Source organism: Solanum verrucosum, unplaced genomic scaffold (genome assembly GCF_900185275.1).
Source record: "Solanum verrucosum unplaced genomic scaffold, falcon-dt-bn FXZP01000035.1, whole genome shotgun sequence".
In the NCBI taxonomy this organism is placed as follows: domain Eukaryota; kingdom Viridiplantae; phylum Streptophyta; class Magnoliopsida; order Solanales; family Solanaceae; genus Solanum; species Solanum verrucosum.
Genome location: NW_026020234.1, coordinates 121,551 through 148,310, shown reverse-complemented (window position 1 = coordinate 148,310; position 26,760 = coordinate 121,551). Strand labels below are relative to the sequence as shown.

The 26,760-nt window shown below is 36.9% G+C and overlaps 1 protein-coding gene across 1 annotated transcript in view; it reads left to right on the top strand.

Annotated features, from left to right (window-relative positions):
- Nucleotides 1-6,547: 6,547 nt before the first annotated feature.
- The window catches only part of LOC125832781 (membralin-like protein At1g60995), a 45,362-nt gene continuing 25,149 nt past the window's right edge, over nt 6,548-26,760 (top strand). Inside the window, exons 1-6 of the mRNA XM_049511977.1 lie at nt 6,548-6,856; nt 7,386-7,448; nt 14,563-14,967; nt 16,370-16,451; nt 19,916-19,977; nt 20,094-20,188. Of these exons, the coding sequence (XP_049367934.1) occupies nt 6,704-6,856; nt 7,386-7,448; nt 14,563-14,967; nt 16,370-16,451; nt 19,916-19,977; nt 20,094-20,188 (860 nt within the window). The 5' untranslated portion in view covers nt 6,548-6,703. The remainder of the gene's footprint in view (nt 6,857-7,385; nt 7,449-14,562; nt 14,968-16,369; nt 16,452-19,915; nt 19,978-20,093; nt 20,189-26,760) is intronic.

Below are 26,760 nucleotides of genomic sequence, written 5' to 3'. Positions count from 1 at the left end.
TTGGCTTGAATAGAAGGCATAAATACAATTTTATAGCTTTAATGGAGCCTTTTCAAGGACCACAACAGTTAGAACAATACAAAAGAAAATTGGGTTTCAAGAATGGTTACTGTAATTTCTCAGGAAAGATATGGGTTATGTGGGACAATGAGTGGTCAGGAGAAGTAATTAGAGATAATATGCAACAACTGACCATGAAACTGATCAAAAACAATGTTGAAATAGTGATTACTTTTGTCTATGCTAGATGTGACTCATTTCATAGGCTGGAACTCTAGGAAGAACTGGAAAACTTAGCGCAAGAAGTCTCTTTGTAGGTGACTTTAATGTAATTCGAAATGCTGAAGAAAAGGAAGGAGGGTTACACTTTACCCAACTCGAGGCTGTGGATTTCAATCAGTGTTTAAACAATTTTGTGCTATCTGAATTGAAGTTCTCGGGTAGTAAATATACGTGGTGGAATGGTAGGATAGAAGGGGCTTGTATCTTTAACAGATTGGATAGAGTATTCTGTAATCAAGAATTTTTAAATATCCTACCTTCTAGCAAAGTACTACATTTGGTGAGACAAGGGTCAGACCATGCTCCGTTACATGTTTCATGCAACTCTAATGAGGAAATAATAACTCGACCTTTCAAGTTCTAAATTTTTTGGACTAAACATCCAAATTTTAAAAAGATCATTGAAGAGAGTTGGAATGTGGAGTTTGTGGGTTGTCCATTCATGGTGTTTCAGGCAAAAATCAAGAAGATAAAAGGAGTGTTAGCAAAATGGAGTAAGGAGACCTTTGGGGATATCTTCCGGCGGATAGCAACACTAGAGGATGAGATAAATGTGAAGGAGTGTACAATAGAGAGATTTTAAGCAGGGTTGAAGCTGAGTTGAAGAAATATCTGCATATAGAGAAAGAGTACTGGAAACAAAAGTCGGGGATGAGATGGTTTAAACAAGGCGACAAAAATACCAGATTCTTTCATAATTATGTGAAAGGGAGAAGGAAGAAGCTAAACATAATAGAGATCCAAAATGCCCAAGGGGATATGGTAAAAACGATTGACGATATTGGAGCTAAGGCAGTCTTGTTTTTTGAAGGGCAATTCAGGGAGAATTATAGACATGATTCAGATGACATGCTCCAACTAATTCCTAAAATGATTACAACGGAGCAGAACGAGGAGATGGGAAGAATTCCAAGCAAAGAGGAAATCAAAGAAGTGGTATTCTCCCTTAATGGAGAAAGTACGGGTGGTCCTGATGGTTTTTCGAGTATGTTTTTCCAAAGCTGTTGGAGTATTATTGGGGAAGATATACAAAGAATGATGGTCGCATTCTTCTGTGGACAACAACTTCCTAGGTTCATAACTCATACTAACCTAGTGTTGATTCCTAAGAAGGAACATGTTTGTAGCTTCACAGATCTTAGGTCGATCAGCCTAAGTACTTTTGCCAACAAGATAATCTCTAGGGTACTTCACGAAAGGATCACCAAATGGTTACCTATGATGATTTCTAAGAATTAATCGGGTTTTGTTAAAAGGAGAAACATTACTGAGAATATTTTGTTAGCCCAAGAGATAATAAGGGACATTAACAAGCGAAAAAAGAATCATAATGTGGTGGTGAAATTGGACATGGCCAAAGCTTACGATAGAGTATCATGGTTCTTTCTGATTAAAGTATTAAGAAGATTTGGTTTTTCAGAAACTATCATAGACATGGTGTGGAGACTTATTTCCAACAACTGGTACTCAATCTTAGTTAACAAAAGGTCTTATGGTTTCTTTCGGTCCCCGAGAGGGGTAAAGCAAGGGGATCCTCTCTCACCTACATTGTTTATCATAGCGGCAGAAGTATTGGCGAGAGGATTAAACAAGCTACTGGAGGATGTGGATTTCAAAGGATATGGTGTACCTAAATGGAGCCCTTCAATAAATCATTTTCCCTATGCCGATGACACTATTCTATTCAGTTCAGGGGAAAGAAAGTTGGTTAGCAAAATGATGAGGGTGTTAAGGGAGTATGAAAAAATTTCAGGATAAATGATCAATTTGAACAAAAGTGTTTTCTATCTTCAAGATAACACACCATTAATAGTGGGTATTAGATTGTGGAGAATTACATGAATCAGACAGGGTTCATTCCCATTCACGTATTTGAGCTGCCCTGTTTACTATGGAAGGAAAAAAGCATCATACTTTGAGGAGATGATTAGAAAGGTTCAAAAGAGAATCATGGCATGGCAAAATAAGTGTCTTTCTTATGGTGGCAAGTTCATACTGATTACAAATGTCCTACAGCCCATGCCAATATACTTACTATCAGCCATGAACCCTCAAAAAAAGATTATTGATCAACTCCATCAAGTATTTACAACTTTTTTCTAGAGCAAAATAGGTGGAGAAAGAGGGAAGCGCTGGGTAGCGTGGAAGGATATATCAAGATCTTTGTTTGGGAAATTATGGTGGAAGTTCAGAACATCGACATCTCTGTGGAGCACCTTTATGTGGAATAAATATTGCAAAAAGGTTCACCCTTTAATTGCAAAAAGGTTCACCCTTTAATTGCAAAAGGAACTGGGCCTTCCAATACTTGGAAAAAGATGACTGAAGTAAGAGAAGTTATAGAGCATGAGATCTGGTGGCAAGTTAAATCAAGAGAGGCTAGTTTTTGGTTTGATAATTGGACCAAACTGTCACGACCCAAGCCTAGGGCCTAGACGTGACATGGTGAATGAGGAACCCGAAGGAACCCCAAACAAGCCTCTCAAACTTGTCATCACACTTCATCGATCGCGGAAGTACATTCAACATTAATTAACGGGAAATAGGGACTAAGGGCAAACCATTTCAAAATGACATCATAGAACAAGAGTCAAGCTCATTTACAAAATACTTGTCCAACGCACACCTCTACATACATAGATAGGACGGGGCCATGACATACTACCGGCTCCCCTCATAGTCAAAATACAATTGCAAGCTAAAGTCTCAAAACATAGGAGTAGGAAACATAACATAGCCCTCGAATCATTGAGGACTCACCAACAACTCGGATAAGCACCGTACTAGCCACGTGAATGGAAAGAAGGATCAAGAGTAGCTCCGGTCCCTACATGGTGACATCATGTAGGCAAAATATGCGTTAGTACTTGGAATGTACTAAGTATGCGGGGTGCAACACAACAATAGACAAGGACACAATCGAAATACAAGAAATAGTTTCATAGGCATTATGAATAACAATATGAGGATGCATGATCAAAGTGAAGTCAAAACATGTTTAAGTAAACCTATACTAATAGTAGATATCATATGTGTATGCATGATCCAACAAATCTATAACCCCAACTTAGGATGGGGGATGCCGTTCACACCCGGACACCCTGGTGGCAAGGTATAAACCCCTCACATGGTTGATGTTGGTCACACCCCAAGCATCCTAGGTGGTGAGATATAAACCTCTCACATGGTTGATGTTGGTCACACCCCAAGCATCCTAGGTGGTGAGATATAAACCTCTCACATGGTTGTCCGGTTCTTTTCCCCCGGACCGGGCATGGTCATGCAACACTTTATATAGGAAATTCCCATTAGGCTCTAATGCAATCTCACGTATGGAATGAACATATACACAAGCTTAGTTTGTCATCAACACATCTCTGGATTTCCATACATCTCATAACTTAAGCTTTAAAGCATCGATTCATCAATTCTCCGTAGTTGGACATTTTGTCAAACACCTTGAAGGCATGTAATGAAATCAAAGAGCATGGAAAATAGGGTAGTAATTATGCAGCCAAACCAGTGAACAACCTACAACAACACCTTTTTAACACCCACAATACCACATGAAAATCTCCACATCCATTCCAAATTTAGGTTCAAGTTCTAGAGTCACAACATGCTCAAAACAATCACTTTTCATGTTTAAAATTTAATGTGCAGGAAATTATTACAAAGAACAAGACTAATTTATGAATCTTAACTTAAACCATGAATTAGTGAGTAGAATAGAGTCTAGGCACTATGGGTGGAAGGACCCATGAGTTCAACACCACATACCTTGAGTTTTTATGAAGGTCTTGAGAGTGTCTTCAATGGAAGCTTGGAACTTGGAGCAAGAGTCTCTTCAATCTTGAGGAAGGTTTTGGATTAGAGTTCTTGAGAGAACTTGAGAGAAAATGTGTCTAAGTATGGGAGAGGTGTTTTGGGAAATGTTTTAGAGATGAGAATTGAACTAATGGTATATAGGAAATAACATATGCCCTTTGGAAAAATGGTCCAACACTTAGAAAAAAAAATGAGGCGGGTGAACAGTAAAAACGCTCACTGGAAATTGTCTTTCCTGCCGGACAGATTTTACGAAAATGGGCATAACTTCTTCGTCCGAACTCCGAATGAGGTGAAACGAAGTGCGTTAGGTAGCTAACTCAAAGGGCTTTCCATGGATATGTTATTGACCACCCAATAATTTGTGTGCTAGGAGATATGACCCTCCAAAGTAGACCCTCGAAAAAGGCTTCACTTGGAAATTTCGGATTTTGATACGGTTCCTCTAAAATTTGGGTTAGACCCATTTCCCACTCAATTTGACCCCCTAAACAAGAATATGAAGTCGGATTTTTGAAAAACGAAATGAATTTTTTTATATATAGCTAAACAAGTTTGCGGTAACTGCCGAAGCACATTTTTAAGAACTTTTTGGGTCATTTCACAAACAAGGGGCTTTTTATTTCACTGAAGATCAGGCAAGTGGGGAGGAAGAACTAGAAATCAGACAGTTTATCATTGATAGAGAATGGGATAGGAATAAACTTCGAATATCTAAGGGGAAATGGCTGATTTCATAGTGGAAAGTATTAATTCGAGGCAGGTGGATGGGGAAAAAGACAAACCTTGGTGGATGGGAAATTCCAACGAAATTTTCACTGTGAGTTCTACATATGACATCATGAGACAAAGAAAAAAATAGGAGACTTGGGTGGAGATATATTTGGACTAAGGGGATTCCTTTTAAGATTAACTTTTTGTTGTGGAGGTGTTGGAAAGGTCGAATATCAATAGAAGACAATCTTAAGAAGATGAGAATGAGCATTGTCTCCAGATGCTACTACTGTGAATCTTATGAACAGGAAACAATGACCCATTTATTTCTAACAGCGCCTATAGCTCAAAAGCTATGGAGGCAATTTGTTGATTGTGCAGGTATTCAAATACAAGAAGGACTACAACAAACTATTATAGCATAGTGGGGAACAACAACCAAAACCAAATTGAGCCTAATACTACAAGCAATTCCAGTTGTGCTAATGTGGGAACTGTGGAAGAGAAGAAATGCAAAGAGGCATGGAGCAGGGGTGGAGTTTCACAAGTTACATAGGCAATCTATAAACACTGTCTATCAGCTTGTAAAAACATTATATCCCTGGATTGACATTCCAAGGAATTGAGAAGGAATACTAAGAGTCTTAGACAGTTACAAGCCTCAATTACACCATCAAGCAATAAAATGGGAGAAGCCAACAAATGGAAGGATGAAATGCAATACGGATGGAACTTGTAGAGGAAATCCGGGAGAAAGCTCGTACAACTTTTGCATAAGGAATGAATATGGAAACCTAGTGTATGTAGAGGCAAATAAAATAGGATATGGAACTAACATGGAGGCAGCGTCCCTCGCAATCCTAAAAGCCCTAAGACATTGTAGAAACACAAACCTTGAAAGAGTACAAATAGAATCAGACTCGAAAGCGCTCACAAACATAATAAGGAGACAGTGGAAAATACCATGGCAGCAAACAGAGATAATAGAGGAGATACAAGAGCTAGTTCAAATTACACAATCCAGTATTAAACATATTTTTAGGGAAGTGAACAATCTAGAAGACAAGATGGCGAATGAGGCGTACAATCATGAAGAGCTAGTACAATATCAGAGCTTTAATCAATTATCGGTAGAATGCAAACATATTTTAAATACGGATAAAACACAAATACCCATGTTGAGAATCAAAACAAGAAGAATCGGGAATGTTGGACATTAACATGAACATATGCAGAAGAAAAAAACAATCATAACAAAGCGGCTCACAGAGATGAAGAGGCAAGATTCTCACAGAAAACACTTACCTGAGAGCACAAGTCTCCCCTATCGATTACTTTTATGAGCTGAGAAAAGATGGAACTAGCGCCACCATTGTAGTAGGAGTTGATAATCACAACAAGAGAAGACGAAGGCTCCGAGCGGCGACATGGGAGTTGGTCGGAAGCTCAAAGTAGAAACCCAATGATTTAGGGATCTGGTTAAAAGAGGGCTTTTTAGTTGGTCTGGACCTTCTCATTTCCTTTTTGTTGTTTCCATTCTTCTTTTCTTTCCTCTTTGGGTTCAATTGGCCCTTTTTGTACAGATTAATTTAATTTAATTTAATTTATTTAATTTATTAATAAAATGGAGCTAATAGCTCCACATATGAATTTAAAAAAAATAAAAAATAATATATATATATATATATGGTAAGAAAACAAATATATTTGACATCCTCATCTGTGAGCATCGCATCACAACTTTGAACTTTGACAATGGTTTCCAAGTAAGAGTATTCGTTCCCACAAAATTTAATTCGCGAATTGATATGACAAGGTTGATTGTGAAGAGCTGACGAGAAGACTGAAAATCCCAAATCAGAGTTGTATGTATGTTTAGATGGATCCAGAGCAGACGTTTATACGGGTTCAAGAACGATTTGCTCAGATGCTGACGCCCAGGATCAGAGCTACTCTCGAGTATTTGTATCTCTTCATGGCCGTTACCCTCTTCTGTATACTTGTTGTTATGCACGCCAATTACGTTCAACAGGTTTTTCTAATTATTACAATTTTCGTTAGGTTTTTAATAATTGTTTCATTCAGGGGAAAAAAAGTAGGATTACCTATGTTTATGCTTCACCTGCTCCCTCCTATACATATTCAGTTACTGACACTAAGTGAAACAATTTGCAGTTAGGTCTTTTTGATTGCCCACAAGCACCAAATATTAGAGCTTTCAAAGAAATGATTATGTACATCTCAGGAATACCCTTGGTTTTTTTTTATTTACAAGATTGGGTATTGATTGTTTAGAATCATACTTCTATTTCTCTATGCCAGATTGTCTCATAATTAATAAAATTATTTACCTTTTAAGTTTTTAGAATAAAAATGTTGTTCTTCAGCTATCAATTTTGGATTGACCAACTCTCTTAATGCTTCTTTATGTAGGTTTCTCTTCTTTCTGGATATGGTGGGGTTGTTTGGGGGTGGGAGTTTCATTTCCTTTCCATGTAAAATTTTTAAGTAATGACTATAATTTTTTTATTCTCGTCTGAACTATAATTTGTTCTGTGTAGCCTGGCTGTTCAAGTGAACTGTCTAGAGTGAACATCTCAGATGCACAACTCATTCAAATCAAGGTGAGTGATCTCATCTGCTGTTACTGCAAAACTTGTACCTTTTTATTTTCTCAATAATAATTTTGTATGCATTTAGGTTTTGGGTTGTTGAAAGAAAAGTTGAAGCTGAAAAAAGTCTTCAGTGTTTTGTGTGTTTAGATTTTGGGTTTGGGAAGTAACAACTTTAGTTGAAAAGTTTTTAGCCTGGAAGCAAGCAAAGTAAGCCACAGTTCATGGTGAGAACTTATTAAATGTATGACTTATGTTGTTGTCCTTGTCTATGTTGTGCTAACTCTTCAAAATCGCCATCGCACCTGTGTTGACATGACATGAGTGTGGGATCCATACCAGATTTGGTCAACTTATCTTGAGTACTTTGACCACATTTTAGACCGTGAAGTCTTGATTGGGTATTTGGTTTGATTTTTGGGTATATGTCATATATATATATGTGCCACCTAGACCTAAAGGTAAGTATTATAAAGCTGTTAAATCGATTATGTTGTATGGGGTCACGTCAAAAAGATGCAAGTAGCAGAAATAAGGATGTTGAGATAGACGTGTGGGTATACTAGGAGAGATGAATTAAAAAACGAAGATATATGGGACAAGATGGGAGTGACACCAGTGGTAGGGCAAGATGAGGGATGCGAAACTGAGATGGTTTAAGCATGTGAAGTGGAGATGCACAGATGCCGCAGGTGCAAAAAGTTGGCTATGGTGGGTTTTAAGAGACGTAAGAGGTAGATCAAAGAAGTATTGAGAAAAGGTGACTAGACAAGATATGACACACCTACATGTTATTGAAGACATGACCAGATAAGAGGATACATAGATCGAGGATTAGGGTAAAATATGGAAATTTGGATATAAAATATTCTTCTTACATATTCAAACACACTTTGTCATAAAAAAAACACTCCAATTTCGCTCACACCCTAATGATCTACAAGTTAGGCTTAATTCTTTCATGACAAACTTTTGCAAGTTTGGAGTTTGACTACCAAATAATAACCACTATTCAACTATAAAAAATAAATTTAAAGGTTAGTAAGTATAAGTAAGTCAAACAACTTAAGTAAAGCTATAGTATAAAGTATAAACTATAAAGAACCAAGTCAGCTCACTTATCCGGTGACCTTGTGTCGGCTCTTTGAGCTTGACCACAACCAAATGGTCCATCCGCAGTTTTGTACTTGGGCAACTCAACGACTAATAAATCTTGTATTGCTAAATCGGGGTTTATCTTCTCAACACATGCATGATAATCCCTCCACACATCAGGATGTATAGGGCCATTGTTATGAGTTCTATAAAACAATCCTGGGTTCAAAATATGGCCTTCAGTATGAAAAGACCGATGGATTTGGTCTGACCACCTTGCATCAATAATTTCAAACACTTTCTCATATTGCTTCTTAACTCCACCAAAACCCCGCTTAATAGTTTCTTTGGCTCTATCCATTGCTTCATAAGTATAGCCTATTGGTGGTTTTTTCTCCCCATCCACCAAACGAAGCACTGTTGTCAAAGGACCACAAACTTTAAGTGTCCGAACAACATCATTTCAAAAGTAGGCAGAAATAAGAAGGTTGGCAATTTCTTTCCCCAAAGTTCCCTTTGCAAATCTACTTGGAAGTACATTCAGTTGAGAGGACTAGAATTCTCAAGTTTTTCTGTTGTTGCACATAACTCTCAAAGTTAAGAAGGCCATTGCAAATCTTGTCTTGGCTGGTTTCACCAAATTTCTTTCATTGGAGAATTTTCATATCAAGTACAACAACGACCTTTCACTGATGTAAGAATGGATTTTGAAGGCCTTCCTAAAAATTGTTAAAGTAATATTATAGTAATTAGTAGCTAATAAGTATTAAATATTGACTATAAAGAAAGTTAGAGGATACGAGAGTGATATTACCCGAAGCATATGGATTAATCTTGAATATGTCACCAAATATCAAGTAGATGCAATGAGCAGCACATGGAGTCCCAATAAATGTGTGGGTATGCACTCATCATCATGCTTCTTGTTTTATCATTCTACTAGCATTATCGATGACTATCCATTTTCCGATCCAATTCTTTCAACTGTGTTTTAAAACAAGTTGTATATTTTGGTAGAATCGGTAGATTCATTGCTAGCATCAACAAAACCAAGAAATACACTATCAATTGGAGAATTCACCAAAATATTGATGATCATTTTACCATTTCATGCCGTCCATTTGTCCATCATGAAATGATCATTTTACCATATCATGCCATCCATTTGTCCATCATAATAGAACATCCAAACTTTTTTTGACAAAGGTAACAGTTTTGTGTATTAATATTTAGCACCAAAGGCTGGGATCCCAAATTTACATCATGGAGCTACATACAATTGCGTGTACTTAAAACAAAACTAAACTAGATCCTACTTCATCTTACAAAGGACCTAGGATATCTCTAATCGCTATAGGATCATCTACATACTCCGAACTACACCAATAGCAAAAAGTGATTATGCAGTTCATTTTAATCCTGTGTAAAGGACTACTACTACTCTCAAAGCATCTCATATTTCTCTCCTTCCATATGGTCCACCAAATCACTACTGGGACAATCCTCCATCTGGTTTGGTCTGTATTGCCACTGCCTTCATTGTTCCAGCTTTCTATAGCCTGACTTGCCCTTTGTGGCATGGTCCAGTTTGTGCCCCTGAAGCTTGTAAATAAGTGCCACAGTTGTCTAACCACCTTGCAATGAAGAAACAGATGGTTGATTGTCTCTGCCTGTTGCTCACAAAAAAAACATCTAGGACACATGTATTCCCCTCTTCATTAGATTCTCCTGTGTTAGTACCGCCTCTTTAACTACCAACCAAGTAAAGACTGTCACCTTATATGGAATTTTGACTTTCCAAATAAGCTTCCAAGGCAAAAATCTGAGTTGAGTCCCCATTTGATTCAAGTTCTTGTAGGCAGAGCTAACTGTGAAGATACCTTTGCTGTGATGAATCCACCTAAGAGTGTCTTCTCCCTCTTTCAATCCTCCAAAATGGTCCAAGGTGCCATAAAATTCAGCTAGTCTATCCACCTCCCAGTCTTGTATCCTCCTTCTGTATGTTAAGTTCCATCCATGGATGGACCAAACTTCTTGCACAGTGACCTCATGTTGCTGATTCAACAGATAGATGTCTGGAAAGAGCTGTTTGAGGCTGCCATTTCCTAACCAATTATCCTCCCAAAACAAAATCTTTCTTCCATTGTTTACATTGAATCTAGTTCTTTGAAAGAAACAATGCCACAAATTTCTGATTGATCTCCATAGGCTAATACCATAGGTAGAAGTCACTTCCTTAGTTTTCCAGTGATCTATCTTCTCATACTTGGCCTGAATCACTCTAACCCAAATGGCCTGCTCTTCTTTAGGAAATCTCCACAACCACTTCATCATAAGGCTTTTGTTCTGTTTCTTCAAGTTTCTAATGCCTAAACCACCTTGTTTCTTTGAAAGAATTACAGTCTTCCATTTGACCAAATGAAATCCTTTGTATTCTCTCTCTCCATTTCACAAAAAATTCCTCCTTAATGCATCAATTCTTTCCTCCACCTTAGGGGTGAGAGGAAAAACTGACATCAAATATGTTGGCAAAGCATCTAAGACTGAGTTGATCAGGGTCAATCTTCCACCACTAGACAAATATTGTGCTTTCCATCTAGATAGTCTTCTTTCACATCTCTCCAGCACCCCATTCCAGATTTCATTGGATTTGCTTTTGTCTCCCAAAGGCATCCCCAAGTATACTGTTGGTAGTTTACCTATTTCTCCTCCCAAGATCTCTGTCAGATGTTGCATTCTGTTCACCTCATTAATTGGAAAAATAAGACTTTTTCTCCAGTTGATATGGAGACCTGAAGTTGCTTCAAAAAGAATGAGTATCACTCTCAGGATCTTAAGTTGGCTTTCTTCTGCATCACAGAAGATGAGAGTGTCATCTGCATATTGGAGATGAGTGACTTCCAATCTTAGATTCCCCTCATTTGCTACATTAAAGCCCCTTATCCACCCTTTAGTGTGAGCAGTCTTTAGCATATTGTTAAGGCCTTCCACCACTATAATGAATAAAAAAGGTGAGAGGGGATCACCTTGTCTTACTCCTCTGTCTGATGGAAAGAAACCTTCAGGAGATCCATTTATTAGTATTGATAATTTAACAGTGCTTATACAAAACTTTATCCATCTGATCCATTTCAATCCAAAGCCCATTCTCTGCATGATTTCAAGTAGGAAGCTCCAATTGACATGATCATATGCTTTCTCTATGTCCAGTTTGCACATGACTCCTGGGGACTTTTCCTTCACTCTCGAGTCTAGACACTCATTGGCAATTAAGATTGCATCAGTTATTTGCCTTCCTCTTAGGAAGGCCATTTGTTGAGTATCTACTAGCTTGTGCATCACTTTCTTCAATCTTTGTGTGAGAATCTTTGCAATCAACTTGTATACACTTCCAATTAAACTGATTGGTCTAAAGTCTCTCAATTCCTTTGCACCACTCTTTTTGGGATGAGAGCTATATATGTTGCATTAAAGCTCTTTTCAAAAACTCCTGGGAGTGAAAGTTCTGCATAGTAGACATCAAATCCCCCTTCACTATCTCCCAGCAATTAACAAAAAAACCCATTGTGTATCCATCTGGACCTGGTGCTTTGTCTACAGCACAAGCTTTAAGTCCAAGAAGGACCTCCTCTTCTTCAAAAGGCTTTTGTAGTTCTTGTTGCTCCTCAAAGCTGATGGAAGTGCATTTTATGGTCATCAACAATTTTGTCCACTTTCTTCACCTCTTTTTTTAGGTGAGTAACTCTAACTTTATGAAAGGTAGGAGGATTCATTCCGGGGCCATGTTGTCCTATTGTCTCACTGTATTTATCAAATGATTTGTAATTAAACTCAATTAAAAGGAAACCCCACATCGTATATCCATGATGCAAAAGCACTTACCGCTCGCTCTCTTGGAATTTTCTTGGTTTCATCAATTCCTGCTCTTTTTCAATGCCTACTTTTTGTTGTATTTTTGCAGAATATAGAATGATATGGCCTTTCGTCGCGTTCCTCCCCGTGGACGATGCACTTCCACTAGAAGATATCTTTTGAGTTTTTGAGGGAGGCATCATTTTACCATATTCATTCATATCATCATCATCATCATCATCAATATTAACCACAAATTCTTCTGGTTGTCTCACCTGAAATTTCAGACTACTGGCGATTTTATTTTCCATATTAACCCTTATTTCTTCTGTAACTTCCGTGGGACTAGTTGGACATTGTTTACATTTTTGTTTCCACCCAACAAATGTTGCGTGTGTCGAGTAATACCACCATTATAAGTAACTATACAAAACATACATATAACTGAATCTTTTCTTGGTCCTTGAATACCATAATTCCATCCAATGTTCTTCTTTTTGTTAGCATCAGATGCCATTATATTCACTATTTATGAACACATAAATACTATATGGTATAAAACTAAATTTAGTAGGGAAGAAATAAATATAGAAGGATTGATTTTTTTTTTTTTTAAAATATAGGCAGAAACAGTATGACAATCAGTTTAGTAGCTGCAAATTGAAAAAGAAAAACAGAACCCTGTGCCACTGCCACTGAAAAATAGAGAAGAGAAGAAGAAGAAGATGAATAAGAGAAGAACTGAAGAAGAAGAAAAAAAAAATGAAGAAGAAGAACGTAGCTGAGTGAGTCGCCACTCGCGATGTGAAGGTCTGAGCAGCCATTGATTGTTGAAGTCTCGTCCTCTTGAAGGCCAGAGAGTCGCGACGAAAGAGGAGAAGAGATCTCGCAGGTCGCAATAGAGAGAAGAGGATCCCAGGGTTGCAAATACACCAAAATAACCCTAATTTTGCCTTTTAACTATTAAATTAGACCTTTTTAAAAAACAAAACAAAAAGGTGACGCCTGGCGCCTTACCTTGTCGCCTTTCGCCATTTTGAAATCACATTGCCACTCCTGTAATAGGCGACGAGGCCTCGCCTCGCCTCTCGCCTTTCAAAACACTGTCTTTGAGAATGGTAATGTTGATAAGCTTGCGTGTTTAAGGTGGCTCATTTGATGAGTTAAGTACATGCCTAGGAATCTATTGCCTAAGGTTGAAGAGTTGGAGTAACAACATATGAACCTAGGTTCAAATCTTTGCTGAGCACAGAGACAACATTAGGTGATTTTTTTGTCTGTCCATACCTAGGTTAACAGAGCTATCTAGTACATGGCATCCAAGGGTGTGGCCTAGTGATCAATGAAGTGGTTGAGAACCTTGAGGTCTCAGGTTCAAAACATAGCGGAGACAAAAACACTAGGTGATTCCTCCCATCTGTCATAGGCTTGGTAGACAGAGTTACCTGGTACCTGTTGCTGGTCGGAGGTGGTAGGCATCCCGTGAAATTAGTCGAGGTACGCGAAAGCTGACACAGATACCACGGTCTTAAAAAAAAGGCGTTATCTAGTACATGTGTTGGTGGTGGATAACAAGTATTGGTAGATTAGTTGAGGTGTGCTAGTCGGCCAAGACGCTACTGTTATCCAAAGAAATATAAAAAAGAGGTTAGATCTTGTACAGTTGAATGATTCACATAACATCTTAAGAAGCTATGTTTTTTGGTTGTTTCTTTCTTTTGCATTTTTGTCTAATTGGAACTGGTTCACATTATTTCTTAGCAAAAGAAATTGTGTGCTAATAAAGTTCAACAAACTGTAAGAAGAGCAAGGAGATCTTTTTGCTTTCTTTTGGAATGTAAATATGCTGTGCGCATCCCTTGTGCAACTGATATTATATAATATATGTTACCTTCTCAAAAAATGAAGTTCGACAAATTGTTCTAAAAAAATTTGATAGAAATATGAACAGTGAAAAATGACCTGGTTCAAAGTTAATATCGATGATAAACTGAGTTGACTAATATTGAAGGATGAGTTCTCGCAGAACATTTAGCATTTTCATGAATCTATTATATCTCGATTTTGTACATCAACTGCACTATTGCAGCTGCTAGCTGTAATGGTTGTTTAGTAAATTTCTGAACACTCACATGTGCCAGTTATTGAAAGATTCAGCTGACTCTGTTTTCTCCTACAGATAACTAGTGCTGGCTTGTGGTCACAAAATCAAACCAACTATGATGTAGTAAATGTTGTCAATGAAGAACCTATTGATGAGAACCTGAAACATGTGAATGAAGATAGTTCAGTTACTGCTGCTACAAAACCATGGTTGGACTGGTTAAGTGATGGAGCTAAGAGTGGTAAATCTCTATTATATTCAAACAATGAGCCCTCTGAGTCTTCATTGGGAAGTTCAACGAACAGTGAGTCAGTGGGTGATGATGTGGTCCCCAAAATCAGTAAGGAAGTTTCACGTGCACGATTTTTCATCTCGCCGAAGGAATCACTAAAAGCAGCTATAATTCGAATTGGCCAAAAATGGAATGGGCGCTTGTCTTTCATTTGGAGAGTTTCCAAGCGAGTCCTTGGAGGATTATGGGTAAGTTTGGATAAAGTGTAAACTTGCTCGGAAGAATTCTTTGCATCTTCTTTGATACTTTATTTTGGCATATTATGGGATTCCCTTATTTGAGGAACAGCAAAGTGAATACTGTTATGAAGTATTAACATCTTGTTGTGCATCGAATTATGTCATCTTTTATTAGTGTTTTAGATGTAAATGAAGATCCTAGGTCATATTGAGTGGTCTTAATCCTAGATTGTGATATTTCCCCATTTAACAGACTAGAAATACACTTAGGAAGACTAGCTTTACTTGTGGATTTCCCATGTATTTATTGCTTCACATGCAACTCTTTGTACTTGGTAGACTAGGTATAGTTATCTCTTATGAAGGGAGTTAATTAAGAAAATGAATATGAATATCACATACCTGCCTACTTCTATTACCCAGATGTTTAATGATGTTTCTCATTGTGTTATAACATTGCAGTTTTATGCATTTCTGTGCTTATCTTTTGGAAGGGTTACGGTATGTAGAGAAGAAGGTGATAGCTATTGTATTTTTCCCAATTTATTAAAATTCTACATGGAAGGTTTATTGTGTTTGTCAGTTATTCTTAAGGAACTGGGGAGATCAGGTGTTGTGTTGTACCTTCAGTCACAATTTTTTTTACCCGCAACATAAGTTGAGTTTTTATTGAGATATGCATTTGAATAAAAGATTTTGAAGTTTGAATGTAAATTATAAATTCACATTGTAAAAATATGATTGCTTTGTTTCATCTTTCAGTTTCGGTTGCTCTGTTCTGCACATTTTGGGTTCTGGATTATGGCAGGTCATTGATTGAATTGCAGACTAGTGCCAACGTTTGCCCTATGTTTTTGTTTTTTTTTTTTTAAATTAGGGGTAGGGGAAAGGGAAATGGATGGGGATTACAATGTGGGGAATCAAACCCTCACCAACAAGGTGGGAGTTCAGGTAGCCAACCAGCTGAGCTACTAAGATTACCCTATGTTGTTTTTATGAAATTGTCTAGAACAGCTATCACCTAATTGTGTTTTGCGGAAGTTTTGTTTGAGTTCTATGATTACTGACTGATAAGAACGTCTAACTTGGGGTTTACTTTGCTGATCATATTTATGGTAGTGCTTGGGCTTGAGACATTGTGTTGCTAGATATTAAATACCTGATATTTGTTCAAAAGAAATGATGCATTACTTATCCTGTACACTCTTATATATAGGTGACATCCAACTTGGTTGCTTTCACTATCAAGTTTGGTTCTACCCATATCTAATTATGAGCTGTTAGTTTTTCAGTCAAATTTAATAAGCAAATGCACATTTCGTTTCTTTTCAGTTTTTCCTTGTAAATTAAAGAGCTAAGCACATTCTGTTGCTGCTTTAACGTGGTTCTCAGATTAAAGTTCCATGTGCAGGAAATTGCTGGTATACATCTACATATTGACATTCCTAAGTTGCTCAAGACGCTTCACTTGGACAAGCTAAACTCTTATGCTGGTATCTATCTAACTTTGAATAATTCTGTGCAGTATCTGCAACTATATAATGAGCTAATCTTAGTACAGGAAAAATATGAGTTTCTTTTTATGCCATTTCTTCCCAATATTGGATGGCGAAAAAGGTTACTGAGTTGGTATTTAACTGCTCACTTTTTTGAATGTTATGTAGAAATTGAGCAAGAAGAAAAGACTTCTTTGTATTTCAGTATGTCTTTATATACCATAAGAAGAGGTATTATTCAAGTGAATCCTAATCAATCAGAGAAAGACAATCAATTACAATAAAAGGAAATATTCTAATCCTATGATGATTACTCTAGAAAAAGGAAAAGTAAAGTCTCCTAAAATCATGCTAATTAGTTAACACAATCAACACTCCCTCTCAAGTTGTCAAGTGGGAGCAAAGATGTAGCACATGGGGGCCTTGCAAACCAAAGTATGAAAAGTCCTTTTGCTGAGGCCATTTATAAACACATTATCTAGCTGTTTGTTTGACGGTACATGAAGCAAACTCAAGGGGCCACTAGTAACTTTCTCTTAAATAAAGTGTCAATCAATTATAATATGTTTTGTTCGCCTTTGGTTATGTTGAACAGGATTCTGAGCTATACTGATTACAACTTTGTTGTTGCAGTACAAGACTTTCCTTTTTCAGACAAGCTCAATTCTTCCATGCAACTTTTGTGGCCAAAGATGCTCGCTAACACCCTAGGCCATAGCTCTATATTTTGCTTCCTTACTTGATCTTGCAACTACACGTCGCTTCTTACTTCTTCAAGTAACTAGGTTCCCTCTTCCGAGTGTATGATAACCGGATAAGGTCTTCTATCATTTAAAGATCAAGTGCAATCCAAATTAGTAAAAGCTTGCAAGCCTTTTAATAAAAAATCCTCTTTTTGATCCAACAACCTCAATCCCCAAGAAATAACTTCCCTAGATAGTTGATTTTTTTTAATTTTTTTTTTGTGTTGACAACTTCAATTGGGTCATCTCCTGAGATTACTATGTCATCAACATAAATAATGAGAAGAGTTTTACCCTATTGATGTCTTATGAAGAGGGTGTGATCGACATTACTTTGTTGTAATTGAAAGAGAGCAACACATTGGAGGATCTATCAAACCAAGCTCTAGGGGATTGCTTCTTTATGTACAAGGCTCTCTTCAGTTTGCACACCTTTCCCTGACATTTTTAAATCCAGGAAGCTATGTCAACTCAAATCCAATTGCATCCTCCTTTACTATAGTATTGATTAAGCTATATAGGACCGCAAATCAGGAAAAGAGATCTTGATCAAATTGATAATCCAATTTTCTTCTTGAACGTATTGATTTGATCCCATGAGCGGGACCAAGCATGTTGCCGCCAAAAGCAAAACCCCATATTTCTTCTATAGAATCTCCTAATTGTTCCAGAGCAACTAGAAAGAAATTCTTTAACCAGAAAGAATTTGGTTAAGATATAGGATACCTATCCAGAAGTTTTTGCAACTCAATCATAGATGATGGAGTCATCAAGTTAGAACTTCCAGTTATCTTGGTAGAAATTTGATATCTATTTTTCTGCCTCAACAAATCATTTTTTTCCACCAAGAATCGTGATATCTTTCTAAGTAATTGTTGGTCTCTTTATTAGCTCTTATTTGTGGTGCACAATCACCTGGAATGTAGGTAGTGGTTATGATTGATTTGACAAAGAAGTAAATATTGGAAAAAAGCATTGGACAACTTAAAGGAGAGAAAACTCGACCTCTTTTTGAAGAAAAAAGGAGCCCTAATTCTTCTAGGGAGGGAAACTCAAGCAACAATTGCTTTGATACCATGTAAAAATTGAGAAAGAAGGAAATACTTCTTAGTATTTCAGCCATCTTTACATCTCGCGAGAAGGAGTTCTTAATTATGTTTAGGTGGTACTTTATTAGTAGACTCTCGAGGCAAGTCTCCATCACATCCATGCTACCCCAATGCGATGTGTGACATCATTGTCGATGTCCCTACTTTCTTGGATTATAGACTCAAGCTCTTAGGAATAGTCTGTGTCGTAAGCCTCACTTCCACGTTTGCTTCATCCAATGCAACACTGAATTTGCACTCCAAATATTCGTTTTGGTCTTGCTCAACCTGAACCCTTTGGACTCCATAGTTTGTCTCCAAACCTCCAACCTAACATAAAATCTATCCTGTGTCTCATCAATCATTATTATGTCATCCGAGAATAACGTACACCATGGAAATTCCTTCTGAATCGACTGCATCAACTCATCCAACACCAAGGCAAATAGGAAAGGACTAAGAACTGATCCCTAGTGCAACCCCATCCCAACTAGGAAGTGCTTCGAGTCTTCTGCCACCATTCTAACCGGAGTCTTGGATCCATCTACATGTCCTTTATCATCCTAGTATAAGCGATCAGAGCACCTCTAGTCTCCAAGCACCTCCGGGGGACATCCCTCGGGAATTTGTCATATGCTTTTTCAAGGTCAATGAATACCATATGTAGGTCCCTCTTCCTTTACCTATATTTCTGCACCCCTCTCCGCACAAGATGGATAGCTTTAGTAGTTGACCGTCTTGGCATGAATCCAAATTGATTCTCAGAAATGGACTCCACTTTCCTCACCTTCATCTCCACCACTCTCTTCCAAACTTTCATAATGTGGCATAACAATTTGATACCCGTGTAATTATTATAGTTTAGGATATCACCCTTGTTCTTGTACAATGGAATCATTGTATTCACCTCCATTCGTTGGGCATTTTTGTCGTCCTAAAAATAACATTAAACTACTGGAGCCATATTCACTAGTAAATCCAGATCCTATGTCTATAATGAATCTAACACATCAATAATAAATACAGGATCACTAGACCAAATTTGGTTACACCAAAAAACACAGAATCAAGATACAAACAACTTGATCTGTTCTATACTATTCTCTACGTTCTCAAAACACCTATCATTAGTAAAAATAATGCATGCATTAGTCTTGTGTATTACTAGTACCTTGTTTGGTACTCTTTTCCAACCTATGCATAACTAATGCTTGCATTAGTTATACACTCTATAGTGTATTAAGGTGTGTATTGCTAATACCATGGATTTCTAGGTATTAGCAATGCAATGATTTTTATGCATGCATTAGCATATAAAGACGCAATTGCCCCTTAAAACCTTTTTTACATCCTTTCCACCATAATAGTGGAGGGTATCTTTGTAAATTAAATTTATTATGCAATGCATGCTATTTTTTTATGCATCAAACCAAACGATGCATAAAATAATCTATGTATAATTAATGCAAGCACAACTAAAACATGTATTGCTCATGCAAGCATTACTAATACAGTCTATTTTAACATTATTCTTATACATTCTACCAAACGACCCCTTAGTTGTTTAATTGTTGTTGGTGGTTTTGTTGAATTATCTTGTGATGGTTGTGATCTTTATTTGACCTGGTAGTGCAGTGGCTTGAGACAAGAAGCAATGCATTTGAACCTAATTATTTATACACCAAAGAGAAGGTACTACTGTTGCTTTGTGGTTCTTACTGTTAATTTATGCATCTTCTCTCAAGTTGTTGATGAAAAGCTAAAGTTTGTCTTGTTGTAAATTCTTGGGTATTACCATTTATTTTTAGGGTTACTTGTTACTGCCCGAGGAAGCTAGATTGCGCCATAACATTCGCACAATAAACATAAGCATCTCTGCTCGGCATTCCTGCTTTGGTAACAGGTCAGTTCATACCCCTTCACTAAAAAGGTATCACTTGAATACATGAATTTGTGTTCTATGATTTTCATTTCATGAAATGATTTTTTAGTGCTTCCCTGGGTCCTGCGTGAACGCAGGATGCTTCATACACAAGTCTACCCCTTCGATATGAATTTAAGGTCATAAAGGCAATGACTATGATGGCTGTAGCATTTGTATAACACCCTCCCAGGGGAGGACACCACTTAGCAAAACTAATCTAATAAATAGAAAATATAACATTTTTCCTTTGTACCTATGTTATAAAATAGACCAACTTAATTTTTTTTTAAAAATAATGAAGAATCCCTTTATTAGATTTGAAAAAGAGTTCAACTGTTCTAATGAATATTTAAGAAACTAATTTACACATTCTAAACAGTCAACACTGTTTATTAGTGTAAATAGGCCCATGTGAGAAATATAAGAGAAAAATATTATTGAATTGTGTATCTACATTATTAAATTGAGATACTCCCTCCGTCCACTATTAATTGTAATACTTTCCATTTTTAGAGTCAAACTATAAACACTTTGACTAACATTTTACAATATATTTTTTCATCATATTGATGTGCAAAAAATTGCAATGTATAGTACTTTTCGTATAGTTTTTGAATATCTAAGTTTTTTGTTTAAAATATCGAATTAATGTAATCTAATTTAACTTTGAAAATTAGTCAAATTGACTTGTGAAAAGCGCAACATGACAAATAAATGTGGACGGAGGGAGTACTATTTATAGATGCTTTATTCCAAATCCTTTCCCAAGTAGTATTCTATATGTTTTTCCTGTTCCTATTCCTATTCTAATAATCCTCTCAAGCGGGTGCATACAAGTTGTGTGTACCAGGCATGTTGCAAATGTAATTGATATGAGAGCTAATGAAGAACTTGGTAAATATATTTGAAGGTTCATCACTTGACTTCACAAATTTTGTAACAATATCTCCTAAGAGTATCTTCTCTTACAAAGTGACAATTAATCTCAATGTGCTTAGCCCTTTTGTGAAATACTGGATTTGGTGCAATATGAAGGCCTGGTTGATTATCATACACAGATTCCATATGATTGATTTCTCCAAATTTTAGTTCTTCAACAATTGTTTGATCCAAACTAGCTCACAAGTTGCTACAACCATTGCTTGATATTATGCTTCTGCACTAGATCAAACAACCACACTCTGTTTCTTACTTTTGTAGAACACCAAATTACTTCCTACTAAAACCCAATATTCGGATGTAGAATGTCTATCAGAGGGTGCTCCTGCATAATTAACGTTTGTATATCAATGATATGCTCATGACCTCGATCCTCGAAGAGTAGGCCCTTACCTGGAACTGGCTTTAGATGTCACAAAATTCAAACAACTGCATCCCAATAACTATCACAGGAGAAGTCATAAATTGACTTACAACACGCTCATAGGAAAAGAGATGTCAGGTCTAGCCACCGTGGGATAATTGAACTTTCCAACCAGTCACCTATACCTTCCGGGATCACTGTGTGGCTCCCCTACCCTTGTAGGAGTTAGCATTTGGATCCATAGGAGTGTCAATGGGTCTACACCCCATCATTTTTGTCTCCTCAAGAATGTCTAAGGCATACTTGATCTGGATTGAGCAACTTCAATACCTAGAAAATACTTCATACTGCCGATGGAATTGGTGAAAGAGATGTTGCTTAAAATTAGTGATACCATTTTGTTTATTGCCTGTGATAATGATGTTGTCAACATAAATCACCAAATAAATATATAGATTCGATGTAGAATGTTGATAAAACATAGTGATCAACTCCACAATGAGTCATGCCAAAATCTTGAATTACTATGTTGAACTTTCCAAACTAAGCTCGAGGAGACTGTTTAAAATTGTAGAGAGTGATGTGCACAGTCGACACACAAGGCTTCTAAGTTCCCCTTAAGCAACATAAGTAGGTAGTTGCTCCATATAGACTTTTCCCTCAAGATCACCATGTAGAAAAACATTCTTAATGGCACCCAAGGGTGTGTCCCAGTGGTCAATGAAGTGGTTGAGAGCCATGAGGTCTCAGATTTACACAGTAATTCAAGAAGGAGAGGTGTTGTCTCAACCATATAAGCTCACATGTAGCTAGTGCCATAGCTCGATATTTTGCCTCTGCGCTTGATCTAGCTACGACAACTTACTTTTTACTTTTCCAAGATATTAGATTGCCTCCAATTAAGAACACAATAACCTAAAGTGGACGGTCTGTCAGAAGGTGATCCTGCCTAATCTGCATCAGACAATGTTGGTGTGTCCCTTATCTTCATACAATAAACCTTGTCCTGGAGAGCTTTTGATATATCGCAGGATGCGAATCACTGCATTCCAAGGACTATCACAAGGTGATTGCAAAAATTGGCTAACTACACTAATAACAAATGAGATGTCTGGTCGTGTTATCGTAAGATAGTTGAGTTTGCCAACAAGTCTCCAATATCTGCTACGATTTTTTAGAGGCTCCCCCTGTCTTGGAATAAGCTTAGTATTTGGATCCATTGGACTGTCCACCTGTTTGCAACCCAACATACCAACATCTTCCAAAATGTCCAAGGCATATTTCCTTTGAGTAATAGCAATACCATGGCCAGATTGTGCCACTTCAATGCCTAGAAAGTATTTCAACTTGCCCAAATCCTTAGTCTGAAAGTGACATGAAAGGTGTTATTTGAGTTGAGCAATACCTTCATAATCATCTCCTGTGATAACAATATCATCAACATAAACAATTAAAAAGATATATTTGCCAGGAGATGAATGCCTATGGAATATTACCCTTCGGGGTGTCCCAGTGGTTTGGGCTTGAGACTTCCATCTTGGAGGTCTCAAGTTCGAAACCCCTTGCCAGCGAAAGCAAGGGGTTTGCCTTCTGGGTCGAGTTCGTCGCACTGGGCTTGCCTAGTGCGGGTTGCGAGCTATTGCATAGGAGCGGGGGTTTTACCCTGTGCGCACCCAAAGGGTAGCGGCTGCGGGTTTCCCTTGTCATAAAAAAAAAAGAAAAAGAAGAATGCCTATGGAATACAGAATGATCAACTTTTGTTCGAATCATTCCAAAATGTTGAACCACATCTCGAACGCGACCAAACCATTCTCTGGGAAACTGCTTGAGACCATAGAGAGATGGACGAAGTTTACAAACTAGTCTAGACTCCCCCTGAGCAACAAACCTTGATTGTTGCTCCATATATACCTCTTCAACAAGTTCTCCATGTAGGAATGCATTTTTGATATCCAATTAAAAAAGGGGCCAATGATTTGTTGCTCCATAGAGATGAGAAGACGGACATAAGCCATCTTGGCAACTGGTGGAAAGTGTCTCCATAATCGATGTCTTAAATTTGAGTGTATCCCTTAGCAACTAGTCTTGCTTTGAGACGATCAATAGCTCCATCCGAACCGACCTTAATGGTGAATACCTAACGACAACCAACTGTGGTTTTGCCTTCAGGTAAAGGAACAAGCTCCCAAGTACCATTATCATGCAAAGCAGTCATCTCCTCAATCATTACTTGACACCAACCTGGATTAACCAGTGCTTCTGCCACAGTCTTAGGAACTTTGACTGATGATAAGCTAGTAAGGAAGGCATGATATGAAGGTGACAAACGATGATAACTTAAATAAGAATAAACAGGAATTTGATTGGCTGTAGTTCTAGTACCTTCGCGAAGAGCAATGGGAAGATCATCAGATAAGTGCTTGACCGAAGCAGAAGACATTGTTGGAGCAGGTAATGAGTCACCAAGATTGTTTTGTGCACCTGTTCAGTTAGAAGTACCAACTGGATTAGCAAGTTTAGCAGGAGGCTGAGGTCGTCGGGAATAGACCTTAAGAGTTGGAGGTGGAGCTGGGGTTGGAATAGTTGGAATGGGAAGAACTGCTATGGCCTTTTGATTTTCCGTATTAGGAGAAAGATGCGGAGAAGTCTCGAAAAAAGTAACATCTGCAGAGATTAGGGCTGGCAAGGGGACGGGGACGGGGACTGTGGGACGGGACGAAGGGGGACGGGACGGGGGACGGGGCTGGGGGGATTTTGCCGGGACCGGGATTGGGGGGACAAAAGAAGTCCCGTCCCGTCCCACTATATATACGGGATGGGACGGGCTTTGGGGGGACGGGACGGGACGGGACGGGGGATTTTTTATTTTTATATACTTATTTATTTGTATTGAAATTATATGTTATTGAATAACATTTTTAGTTTATTTGATTTTTTTTCAATAACATTTTTAGCTAATAAATAATGCTTAAGTTTTCAAATTTCTAAATTCAAATTTCAATTTCAAACTTCAAATTTCAAACTTCAAATTTCAAATTTCAAATTCAACTTTCAAATTTCTAACTTCAATTTTCAATTTTCAATTTTCAAATTTCAAATTTCAAATTTGAGAAGTTCAAATTTGTATTTTAAATATTTTAAAGTAATTTAAACTTGAAATTTTGATTTTTAAATTAAGTATTTTAAAGTTAGTTTAGTATATATGTAAATATGTATGAATATACTAAAATTAAAATGCAAGACAATAGTTATATAAAAAAGACTTAACAAAGCCTTCAAATTTATTCAATAAAATCTAATTGCAACTTAGAACTTAGAAGTTACAATTTACAAATATTAGTGGAGTAACTAATCTACGCAGCCACCTTCTAGGAAGGGTTCTATTTCAATAAGTTCTCATATGTAAAACTAATATTTGTTACAAATATTAGATGAGTAACTAATTTACGCAGCCACCTTCTAGGAAGAGTTCTGTTTCAATTAGTTCTCGGATGTAATCTAATATTTGTATTTTCCTTTAAAATCCAATTCTAATTGTCGCATCATATCGACGATAACATCCTCCGGTGTTGGCAAACTTGCTAGAAACTCTTGTGACTCTAATTCATCATCACTAGATCCAAGTACCGCATTAATCCAAGCTTCTTGTTTGGAACTTAACTTTGGCAAATTATAATTTCTCCTCTCGGCGTTGACCCAATCTCTAAATAAAACTGATATTTCCAAACTGTCTTCCGCCAATGAATGTCTATGATCGCCAAGTTGAAACCTTGCCGCACTAAAAGCAGCCTCTGATGCAACTGATGAAGCTTGAATAGCTAGAACATCACGAACCATTTTGCTCAAAATTGGAAATGCAACGCTCCGCCTCCTCCACCATGCTAATAATTCTTCATTGCCATCTTCGTCTTCCACTGTTTCTAAAGATTGATTAAGATATTCTTCAAAATCATCACGGTTAGTAGAATTAAGACCAAGAAAATCTCGCATATAACTTGAAATTCGAGCTTTACTCTGAGGATTAGAAGTTTGACCAACTTCTTGAGTATTTCCTGTAGTTCTATATTTTTCATACAAAATTTTTGCTTCTACTTTTATGCTACACTTACAAAATTCACAAGTTGGATTTATTTCCGGTGAAATTTCTAAGGTATCATAAAAAGTGTCAACAAGTCTCTGCACACCTTGTAATTTATAGTCAGGATGAAGTAAAGTAGCAGTTAAAAAAATTTGAGGAATAGGAAAAAAAAAAATTTTAAAATTTTTCAATCATACCTTCAATTGCAACTCTAAATTTTTCAATTTTTTTGTATTTAGAAAATTGAATTGAAATAGCACAAATATTTATTAATACTGATGAAATAGTAGGATAATAAATTCCAGAAAACATGGGTGTAGCATCATAAAAAAGTCTTAAAAATTCTAATAGTTCATTAGTTTCTTCCCAATCTTCTTCACAAATTCTGTCTAATGGGTCAGCATTATGAGCATTAAACACCATTTGTATGGGTCCTCTATATTCGTAAGCAACTGAAAATATTTCGTAAAAAGAATTCCACCTTGTTTTAATATGTCTTGGAATTTTTCTTGGTGGCAAATCACATAGTACACAACGCTCATTAAATTCCCTAATTCTAGCAGCTCTATTAGCATAAAAAATCCAGGCAACAACATATTCAATTTTCATACAACCACATTCAAATAATGAAATACCATCTTGTACAACTAAATTTAATACATGTGCAACACATCTAACATGAAAAGAATTAACATCAATTGGACATAATCTAGTTTTTAACATACTAGCAGCGTTTACATTATTAGATGCATTATCTAATGCGACAGACATTACTTTATCTATAAGTATGTAATAATCTATAACACTCAAAATATTTGAAGCTAAATATGCACCAATTTTTTTCTCTACACATTCTTTATAACTTAAGATTCTTTTTTGCAAATTCCAGTTATGATCAATCCAATGTGCTGTAACAGTTAAACTACGACCCATGCCCGAAGTTATAGACACTCTACAATCTAATATGCTAAACACACAACGAAGATATTGACAATGTTTACCTTGATATACAAAAACATCATATTTAACAGTATTTCTTGAAAAACCTCTATAATTAGGATTATAAGTTTGTTGAATATATTCAATAAAACCGGGATGTGAAGGAAAACTATAAGGTAAACCACGAACAGAAACCATTTTAGCTAAATTTTCACGATCTCTTTCCTTATT